This window comes from Mobula birostris, chromosome 4, assembly GCF_030028105.1.
Source record: "Mobula birostris isolate sMobBir1 chromosome 4, sMobBir1.hap1, whole genome shotgun sequence".
NCBI lineage: Eukaryota > Metazoa > Chordata > Chondrichthyes > Myliobatiformes > Myliobatidae > Mobula > Mobula birostris.
In genome coordinates, this window is record NC_092373.1 from 191,633,440 (window position 1) to 191,645,055 (window position 11,616).

The 11,616-nt window shown below is 42.5% G+C and overlaps 1 protein-coding gene across 1 annotated transcript; it reads left to right on the forward strand.

The window, feature by feature from the left end:
* The first annotated feature begins 236 nt into the window (after nt 1-236).
* Nucleotides 237-9,729, forward strand: LOC140197094 (fatty acid-binding protein 1, liver-like). The gene is made up of 4 exons (XM_072257009.1): nt 237-303; nt 7,725-7,897; nt 8,102-8,194; nt 9,646-9,729. Exons 1-4 carry the CDS (start codon nt 237-239, stop codon nt 9,727-9,729), a joined length of 417 nt encoding a protein of 138 aa, XP_072113110.1.
* The last annotated feature ends 1,887 nt before the right edge of the window (nt 9,730-11,616 follow it).

Sequence of the window (11,616 nt, forward strand, 5' to 3'; positions counted from 1 at the left end):
GTATAAGTACCTTTTGCAGCAATGGTATTTGGAAAGGTCTCATGGGGAAGGGGAAGCAATAATGTCATTAAGTTAAATTCAAGATCAAGTTGGAAGGGTTATCATCTTAGACCCACAAATAGTTGTGGAGCATACCTACTGTACATAGCTTTGAATGAAGTACTTGTGCTAAGATCTTGCAATTGTGTCATTCTTCCCAAGATAAAGTGACTGCTTGAGAAGCTAGAGAATCTACAATGGATTTCAGTGGCCGCTATGAACTTCAGAGCCAGGAAAACATGGAGCCATTCATGAGTGCTCTGGGTAAGCTCTACATGCAAGACTTTCTGTAGAAAGTCTAGATGCCACATTTAATAAGCAGCATCTTTCCTCTTTTTCTACAGAATGTAGATTAATTATTTTTGCACTTATTACTTGGGTGACTGGCTATATATTTCTGTCACTACACTTAATGATAGAAATCTACAACTGATGCTTTTATCTGACTAATCTTCAAGTCCAATTTATTTCCCCTTATACACATGTGTATACTGCCAAACAAAACAACATTCCGCTGGACCAAGATGCAGAACACTACATAGAACTCACAGAAATAAAGTAATTTTACCAAAACTACCTTAAATAAGGTGCATATGTGATACAAGGTCAAAGTAAATGGTATGCTATTGGTACTTCATACACAAGACCTGAATGATGACAGGAAGTTCAGTAATCTTGTGGCCTGAAGAATGAAGCTGTTTTCCATCCTAACAGTTCTTGTCCTAATGCCTGATGGATGGGAGGCATCATTGACAACACTAAGAGCCTTGCATATGCAGTGCTCTTGACAAATATTTCAGGGTGGAAGAGAGACCCCAAAGATCCCCTCAGCAGTCCTTGCAATCTTTTATAGGGTATTCTGGTCAGAAGTCTTGTAATTCCTGTACCAGATCGTGATGATACCTGGTCAAGGCACTCAATTGTATTCTTGACCAAAGAGATGGTGTTGAAGGACCAGATGAGATTGTCTGTGACATGCACTCATAGGAGCTTGGAGCTCTGAACTCTTCTTTTGAGATAAATTCTGTAGAAAAAGATTATATTGATTTCTCTAACTTTGGATAATTTCTCTCCCTCCTTTTCTCCCTTTTCCATTTCCCATTCTGGCCCCCACTTTACCCCTTCTCACCTGCCCATCATATCCTTCTGATGTCCCTCCTCCTTCCCCTTTTCCCATTAGCTAATCTGTTCTCCTATCAGATTCCTCCTCTAGCTCTTTCCCTCTTCCACCTATCACCTCTCAGCCTCAGTTTATCCCATCTACTTTCCTCTAACCTGGTCTCACCATCAACCAATTTGTACTCCTTCCCCTCCTCCACCTTATTCTAGCTTATTTCTCCCAGCCCCTTCCTTTCCAATCATGATAAAATGTCTTGGCCTGAAATGTCAACTGTTTATTCCTTTCCCTAGATGCTGTCTGACCTGTTGAGTTCCTCCAGCATTTTTGTTGATCTGAATTTCCAGCCTCTGCAGAATCTCTTGATTATTTTGTGGAGAAACTGAGTCCAATATATTTGTCGTCTTGTTCATTCTTACCCACTCCCATTTCTCTGCTAATTTAAACTTTGTGATTCTACCATTCATTTGGATGGACCATTCTCTAATCATGCCTATTTGATCCACTGTACGGATGACTCTTAAATCAACATAACTGATCCCATTTCCTTGTCCTCATGACATTGAATCATTTCCATTGGGAAGTTTATTTTTAGAAGTCCATTTAATTCTTGTAATGAAGTCTGGCTGTTGGAATTAACTTTATATCATGGGCACTTGCTGTAATATCTCCGTTCTCTCCTCCACTTCTTTACCTGCAGAGTTCTGTCACTGTAATGTGGAAAAGCTGTGCCAAGCCATTTCTCTGCCTAGTCCCACTGACCTACACCCAGACCATATCCCTCCATACACCTCTCATCCATGTACCTGTCCAAGTTTTTCTTAAATGTTAAGTGAGCCCACATTTACCACTTCATCCACCGCTCTTTCCACACTCCCACCACTCTGTGTGAAGAAGCCACCCCTTCTAATGTTCCCTTTAAACTTTCCCCCTTCACCCTTAACCCATACCCTGTTTTTTTTTTTTTCTCCCCTTGCCTCAGTGGAAAAAGCCTGCTTGCATTCACTCTATTGAAACCCATCATAATTTTATATACCTTTATCAAATCTCCCCTCATTCTTCTGTGCTCCAGGAAATAAAGTCCTAACCTATTCAATCTTTCTCTGTAATTCAGTTTCTCAAGTCCCGGCAACATCCCTGTAAACCTTCTCTGCACTCTTTCAAACTTTATTAATATCCTTCCCGTATTTTGGTGGCCAAAACTGCATACGATACTCCAAATTCCGCCTCACCAATGCCTTAAAACCTCACCATAACATTCCAACTCTTATACTCAATACTTTGATTTATAAAGGCCAGTGTACCAAAAGCTCTCTTTATGACCCTATCTACCTGTGACGCCACTTTTAGGGAATTTTGTATCTGTATTCCCAGATTCCTCTGTTCTACTGCACTCCACAGTGCCCTACCATTTACCTTGTATGTTCTACCTTGGTTTGTCCTTCCAAAGTGCAATGCCTCACACTTTTCTGTATTAAACTCTATCTGCCATTTTTCAGCCCATTTTTCCAGCTGGTCCAAATCCCTCTGCAAGCTTCGAAAACCTTCCTCACTGTCCACTACGCCTCCAATCTTTGTATCATCAGCAAATTTGCTGATCCAATTTACCACATTATCATCCAGGTTCATTGATATAGATAATAAATAACAATGGACCCAGCACTGATCCCTGTGGCACACCACTAGTGACAGGCCTCCACTCAGAGAAGCAATCCTTCACTATCACTCTCTGGCTTCTTTCATTGAGCCAATGTCTAATCTAATTTACTACCTCTCCATGTATACCTAGCGAATGAACCTTCCTAACTAACTTCCTATGCGGGATCTTGTCAAGGCCTTACTGAAGTCCATGTAGATGACATCCACTGCCTTCCCTTCATCCACTTTCCTGGTAACCTCCTCAAAAAACTCTAATAGATTGGTCAAACATGACCTATCATGCACAAAGCCATGTTGACTCTCCCTAATAAGTCCCTGTCTATCCAAATACTTGTAGGTCCTATCTCTTAGTACTCCTTCCAATAATTTACCTACTACCGACGTCAAACTTACTGGCCTATAATTTCCTGGATTACTTTTAGAGCTTTTTTTTTTTTTTTTTTAAAACAATGGAACAACATGAGCTATCCTCCAATCCTCCAGTACCTCACCTGTAGATATTGACATTTTAAATATATCTGCCAGGGCGCCTGCAATTTCAACACTAGTCTCCTTCAAGGTCCGAGGGAATATCCTGTCATGTCCTGGGGATTTATCCACTTTAATTTGCCTCAAAATAGCAAGCACCTCCTCCTTTTCAATCTGTATAGGTTCCATGACCTCACTACTTGTTTGCCTTAACTCCATAGACTCCACGCCAGTTTCCTTGGTAAATACAGATGCAAAAAAAAACGATTTAAGATCTCCCCCATTTCTTTTGGTTCCATACATAGCCAACCACTGATCTTCAAGAGGACCAATTTTGTCCCTTACTATCCTTTTGCTCTTAATATACCTGTAGGAGCTCTTTGGATTATCCTTCACCTTGACTGCCAAAGCAACCCCATGTCTTTTAGCCCTCCTGATTTCTTAAGCATTTTTTTTACACTTTTTATACTCTTCAAGCATCTTATTTGCTCCCTGTTTCCTATAAATGTCATACATCTTCAATCTAACGAAGGCATTCTTCAATTATGTGAAGAACAAAAGGACCGATTAGAGATAAAGGTGGGAAGATGTGCCTGGAGGCTGTGGAAGTGAGTGAGGTCCTCAATACTTTGGTATTCACCAATGAGAGGAAACTTGATGGTGAGGACAATGAGAGAGGTTGATGTTCTGGAGCATGTTGACATTAAGGGAGAGGAGGTGTTGGAGTTGTTAAAATACATTAGGACAGATAAGTCCCCGGGGCCTGATGGAATATTCCCCAGGCTGCTCCACGAGGCGAGGGAAGAGATTGCTGAGCCTCTGGCTAGGATCTTTATGTCCTCATTGTCCACAGGAATAGTACTGGAGGATTGGAGGGAGGCAAATGTTGTTCCCTTGTTCAAAAAAGGTAGTAGGGATAGTCCGGGTAATTATAGACCAGTGAGCCTTGCGTCTGTGGTGGGAAAGCTGTTGGAAAGGATTCTTAGAGATAGGATTCTCTTAGAGAATCATGGTCTGATCAGGGACAGTCAGCATGGCTTTGTGAAGGGCAGATCATGTCTAACAAGCCTGATAGTTCTTTGAGGAGGTGACCAGGCATATAGATGAGGGTAGTGCAGCGGATGTGATCTACATGGATTTTAGTAAGACATTTGACAATGTTCCACACAGGCTTATTCAGAAAGTCAGAAGGCATGGGATCCAGGGAAGTTTGGCCAGGTGGATTCAGAATTGGCTTGCCTGCAGAAGGCAGTGGGTCATGGTGGAGGGAGTACATTCAGACTGGAGGACTGTGACTAGTGGTGTCCCACAAGGATCTGTTCTGGGACCTCTACTTTTCATGATTTTTATTAACAACCTGGATGTGGGGGGGTGGGGGGGGGAGGGGAGGGGGGAGATGGCAAGTTGCAGATGACACAAAGGTTGGTGGTGTTGTAGATAGTGTAGAGGATTGTCGAAGATTGCAGAGAGACATTGATAGGATGCAGAAGTGGGCTGGGAAGTGGCAGATGGAGTTCAACCTGGAGAAATATGAGATGGTAAACCTTGGAAAGACAAACTCCAAGGCAGAGTACAAAGTAAATGGCAGGATACATGGTAGTGTGGAGGAGCAGAGGGATCTGGGGGTACATGTCCACAGATCCCTGAAAGTTGCCTCACAGGTGGATAGGGTAGTTAAGAAAGCTTATGAAGTGTTAGCTTTCATAAGTTGAGGGATAGAGTTTGAGTCATAATGTAATGATGCAGCTCTATAAAACTCTGGTTAGGCCACACTTGGAGTACTGTGTCCAGTTCTGGTCACCTCACTATAAGAAGGATGTGGAAGCATTGGAAAGGGTACAGAGGAGATTTACCAGGATGCTGCCTGGTTTAGAGAGTAGGCATTATGATCGGAGATTAAGGGAGCTAGGGCTTGACTCTTTGGAGAGGAGGAGGATGAGAGGAGACATGATAGAGGTGTACAAGATATTAAGAGGAATAGATAGTGGATAGCCAGCACCTCTTCCCCAGGGCACCACTGATCAATACAAGAGGACATGGCTTTAAGGTAGGGGGTGGGAAGTTCAAGGGGGATATTAGAGGAGGGTTTTTACTCAGAGTGGTTGGTGTGTGGAATGCACTACCTGAGTCAGTGGTGGAGGCAAATACACTCATGAAGTTTGAGACTACTAGACAGATATTTGGAGGAATTTAAGGTGGGGGGTTGTATGGGAGGCAGGGTTTGAGGGTTGGCACAACATTGTGGGTCAAAGGGCCTGTAATGTGCTGTACTATTCTATGTTCTATCTCTCCTTTATCAGAGTTCCAATATCCCTTGAGAACCAAGGTTCCTTATTCTTATTTACTTTGCCTTTAATCCTGACAGGAACATACCAACTCTGCACTCTCAAAATTTCTCCTTTGAAGGCCTCCCACTTGCTAATCACATCCTTGCCAGAGAACAACCTGTCCCAATCCATGCTTTTTAGATCCTTTCTCATTTCTTCAGATTTGGCCGCCTTCCAGTTTGGAACCTCAACCCGAGGACCAGATCTATCTTTATCCATGATCAAGTTGAAACTAATGGTGTTATGATCACTGGAATCAGTGTTCCCCTACACACTTCTGTCACCTGTCCTAACTCTTCCTAATAGAAGATCTAATATTGCATCCTCTCTAGTTGGTACCTCTATATATTGATTTACAAAACTTTACTGAACACATTATACAAATTCTAACCCATCTGGATCTTTAACAGTATGGGAGTCCCAATCAATATGTGGAAAATTAAAATCACCTACTACCACAACTTTGTTTCCTGCAGTTGTCTGCTATCTCTCCAAGTTTTCTCCTCCAATTGTCACTGACTATTGGGTAGTCTATAATACAACCCCATTAATGAGGTCATACTTTTCCTGTTTCTCAGCTCCATCCATGTGGCCTCGGTAGATAAGGCCTCTAATCTGTCCTTCCTGAGCACTGCTGTAACATTTTCCCTGACTAGCAATGCCACCTCCCCCCCCCCCCCCCCCCCACCCTTCATTCCTCTGCCTCTATCACATCTGAAACATCGGAACCCTGGAACAACAAGCTGCCAGTCCTGCCCCTTCTGCACCAAGTTTCACTAATGGCTATAATGTTGTAATTCCATGTGTCAATCCACACCCTCAGCTCATCAGCCTTCCCCACAATACTCCTTGCATTGAAATAGACACACCTCAGAAGATTATTACCACCACACACAACCCTTCTATTTATGACCTTCCATGAACTTTTACCATCACTTATCTTCACCCTCGCTCCACTATCTGCTCTGACACTCTGGTTTCCATCCCCCTGCAGATCTAGTTCAAACCCTCCCCAACAGCACTAACAAACCTCCCTGCAAGGATATTGGTCCCCTTGTAGTTCAGGCATAACCCATCTGTCTTGTACAGGTCCCACCTGACCCAGAAGCAGTCTTAATGATTCTGAAACCCTGCCCCCAACATCAGTTCCTCAGCCATGTGTCTATCTGCCACAGCATCCTATTCTTGCCCTCACTGGTACATGACACAGGTAGCAATCCTGAGATTTTTTTAGCCAACTGGTGGCGTAATGGCATCAGCGCCGGACTCGAGCGAAGGTTCTCGCGTTCGAATCCAAGTCAGGCCACTCCTTGAGTACGCTTTCCATCCGTGCCGGATTGAGCATCGAGCTAGCCACTCGGCCTTTTTTTTAATATATATTTATATAAAAAAAGGGTAGAGTCAGACGCGTTCATATCGTGGCCAGGTTAATCCAAAAGGAGACCAATCCTGACACCACGCGCCAGACAAGAATGAATGGCTGGCTGTCTGGTGCCACATGCTTTTTTTAAAAAAAATAATAATAATTCCTGAGATTATCACCCTTGAGGTCCTGCTTTTTAACTTCCTACCAAGCTCTCTATGCTCACTCTTCAGGACCTCCTCACTTTCTTCCTATGTCATTGGCACCAAGAGTGCATCCTGAAGAGGTTAATAAAAAAAATCTTGCATGTTTATAATTAGATGCCCTGTACCTCAAAAATCTGGCTCTTAGCATTGGGGTTCTGAATTGTTTTCATTCTTTTCCCACCCCAGCCATAAAGTTTGACTTGTTTCTTCCTTCACCAGATCAAGTTGTTAAAATCTATTGATTACTCCTTAATCCTCGAACCTCTACGATTGCTCTTAATTCTCTCTGTAAATAAAATTCCATACATTGTATTCTTCAAATCCTCAGCATTTTAGTACTAAGGAACATACACAAGATGCTGAAGCAGCGAGCAGGTCAGGCAACAACAACGAAGAGGAATGAACACTTGACATTTCAGGCAGAGACCCTTCATCACGATTTGATATCAAGTGATGGTTTAATGTAAACTGGTTTAGCTTTTAGTCCTCCTGAAGTGCATTCTAACTCATTCAGCAGTTACAATATGTTGTGCTGTTCATGCCAGGAGTCCCAGATGATGTGATTGAGAAGATCAAAGACCTAAAGAGTGTTACTAAAATTGTTCAAAATGGAGAAGACTTTATAGTGGCTATAGAAACTGGCAATCAGGTGCTTGTTAATAACTTCACCCTTGGACAGGAGACCCAAGTGGAGACCCCCACAGGCGAGAGAGTCAAGGTAACACTTTTTTTTTTAAGACCATAAGATGTAGAAGTAGGCCATTCAGCCCATCAAGGTTTAAGCAGTAGTTTTGATAATTTAAGTGTGGTTGAAGTAAAACTCCCATATGTTTTCAAACTTGAATTGGGATTTATAAAACTACAATGCTTAGCTTTAAGGTCTTTTTCTTTTGACTTCTGTGGGTTTTCCTCATTTAAATAGGCCATAATGAACCTGGCAGGGGAAAATAAGCTGGTTGTTAACACAGAAGACGTCACTTCTGTTGCAGAGTTCAATGGGGATCTACTGACTAATGTAAGTTTCAACTAGTGACCTATCTAGACCTTCCACTGCACTTTGAAGTAAAATAAGAGTTGGAAATGTGGTGAATCTTCAGTGAAGGTGCATGTAAATGGGCTGATGGCCTGATGTGTGATTAGAGTATGGAAGACACTAATCACTCCTCTCAGAAGTGGACCTTGGGCTGTGGGTCCTAAATTCCTCACTGATGACACTACTTTCCCACTGTCAAAAGCCCTTGAATGTTTTTTAAAACATAACTTTTTCTATTTGAACTGTTAATTATTAGAAAATGCTGGGGATACTCAAGTGAAGCATCTGTAAAGAAACTCTTGGGTGAGCTGATTAATGGGTAGGTTGGTTAATTGATTCAAATTCTGAAAGCGTAATAGTACATTTCCTCACCAGCTACTATCTGACCTGCTGAATATCACCAGCATTCTGTGATTCTTGGGAAGAAACTACAGATACTATTTGTTACAATTTGTCACCTCATTCTAGAAGTATAAAATTAAACAGATTACATGTCTGACAGTCAGTAATCTGTTCAAATGAAAGTCCACTCAAATACCTCTTCAGTTTTGGCTTGTGTACAGAGATTGACTTTCCCCCTTGGCTCAGTTCAAGTTTATGCTACTAGGTTCTGGTTAATCCTGCAGAGACTGGGTATACAGCCAGCTGATGTCCAGGTCAACTTTGACCTCAGGGTGGCAGTTCCCATAGAACTGTCAGTGTAATACACAAGGTGGGCAGTGAGTTCAGTGAACCTCTACCAATATGCAAACATAATGTGTCAAGTTGAACACGGAGACAATAGGGATGAATTTCCATGCCTTAAGTAGATGGTAAACTTCAAGTCAATGATTTTTTTTTATATTGGGAAATGTAGTTGTGCACATGAGAGCACCAGCTGTGAGATTAAGGGTCAATTCCTGTGCCTGTCTAAAAGGTTTGTGTTCTTCCCAACCTGTTCCTCCTGGGGCTCTGATTTTCTCCCCCCGCCCCCCCCCACCCACCCCAATTGAAGACATATGAGTTGGTGTCAGTAGCTTGAGGGCGTACTATGCCAGAAGCATGGTGACACTTGTCTCAGCACTCCTTTGGGCACTGATAGACCAACCCAGTCAGTTGTTAATGTAGCTACACACAAAAGTTGCTGGTGAACGCAGCAGGCCAGGCAGCATCTCTAGGAAGAGGTACAGTCGACGTTTCGGGCTGAGACCCTTCGTCAGGACTATTAGTCCTGACAGTTAGTCCTGATGAAGGGTCTCGGCCTGAAACGTCGACTGTACCTCTTCCTAGAGATGCTGCCTGGCCTGCTGCGTTAACACACAAAAGTTGCTGGTGAATGTAGCTGACTGCTTTGTACATGTGACAAAGCTTTTCTTTCTTGTGAATTCTAGTGTTGAAATGATTGTATAGCACTTTTTGCACTTGGTCCTTATGAACTTCTTTTATCATTTCAGACAATAACTCTGGCTGGCATTGTTTACAAGCGGATAAGCAAAAAAGTGGAAAATCCTAATGAAGGTCAATGTAGTTCATTATAATTGTTCCTGCAATAAAATAGTTTTGCCATGGGTTTTGACTGGGGGTGTGCTTTTCAAAATTAATGTTATGGAAGCCTTTTACCTTGGCTTCATACTGTTTTCAATGAGTATTGCTAAAGCTTTTAGTGCTATGCATTCTCGAGCACTTCATGTGTTGAATTTATTGATGTAATATCAATGAACACAATAGCTCATCCTTCTGTGAGATATGGAAGTAGGCCATTCAACCCATCAAGTCTGCTCCACCATTCAATCATGGGCTGATCCAATTCTTCCAGTCATCCTCAGTCCCCTGCCTTCACCCCGTAAACTTTGATGCCCTGGCTGATCAAGAAACTATCTATCTCTGCCTTAAATACACCCAATGACTTGGCCTCCACAGCTGCTTGTGGCAATAAATTCCACAGATTTACCACCCTCTGACCAAAGTAATTTCTCTGGATCTCAGTTCTAAATGGACGTCCTTCAATCCTGAAGTCATGCCCTCTTGTCCTAGAATCCCCTATCATGGGAAATAACTTTGCCATATCTAATCTGTTCAGGCCTTTTAACATTTGGAATGTCTGAGATTCCCAACCACCCCCATTCTGCTGAACTCCAGGGATTACAGCCCAAGAGATGCCAGATGTTCCTCATGCAGTAACCCTTTCATTCCTGGAATGATTCTCATGAATCTTCTCTGAACCCTCTCCAATGTCAGTACATTCTTTCTAAAATAAGGAACCCAAAACTGCACACAATACTAAGTGTGGTCTCACAAGTGCCTTACAGAGCCTCAACATCACATCCTTGCTCTTGTATTCTATACCCCTAGAAATGAATGCCAACATTGCATCTGCTGCCTTTACCACCTACTCAACCTGGAGGTTAACCTTTAGGGTATCCTACACAAGGACTTCCAAGTCCCTTTGCACCTCTGCATTTTGAATTATCTCCCCATCTAAATAATAGTCTGCCTATTTATTTCTTCCACCAAAGTGCATGACCATACACTTTCCAACATTCTATTTCATTTGCCACTTCTTTGCCCATTTCTCCTAAACTTTAAGTCTCGTTGCAGGCTCTATTTCCTCAACACTACCTGCTCCTCCACCTATCTTTATATCATTGGCAAATTTTCCCACAAATCCCTTAATACTGTAGTCCAAATCATTGACATCATAAAGTAAAGGTCCCAACACTGACCCTTGTGGACCCCACTGGTAACAACCAGCCAAAATAGGATCCCTTTATTCCCACTGTTTTCTGCTGACCAGCCAATGCTTGACCCATGCTAATAACTTCCCTGTAATTCCATGGGTTCTTATCTTGCTAAGCAGCCTCGTGCAGCACCTTGTCAAAGGCCTTCTGAAAATCCAAGTACATTATGTCTACTGCATTTCCCTTGTCTACCCTGCTTGTAATTTCCTCAAAGAATTTCAGTAGGTTAGTCAGGCAGGATTTTCCTTTTAGGAAACCACCCTGGCTTTGGCCTATCTTGTCATGTACCTCCAGGTACTCTGTAATCTCATCCCTAACAATCGATTCCAACAACTTCCCAACCACTGTCATCAGGCTAACAGGTCTGTAGTTTCCTTTCTGCTGCCTCCTGCCCTTAAATAGCAGAGTAAGACTTTCAATTTTCCAGTCATCAGGTACAATTCAAAGAAGCTATCGATTCTTGAAAAATCATTGTTAATGTCTCTCCAGCTACTTCCTTCAGAACCTAAGGGTGCATTCCATCAGATCCAGGAGATTTATCCACCCTTGACCATTAATCTTCCTGAGCACCTTCTCAGTCACAATTTTCACTGCACAAACTCCACTTCCCTGACACTCTGGAATGTCCGGTATACTGCAGATGTCTTCCACTGAAGACATGCAAAATATGCATTCAGTTTCTCTGCT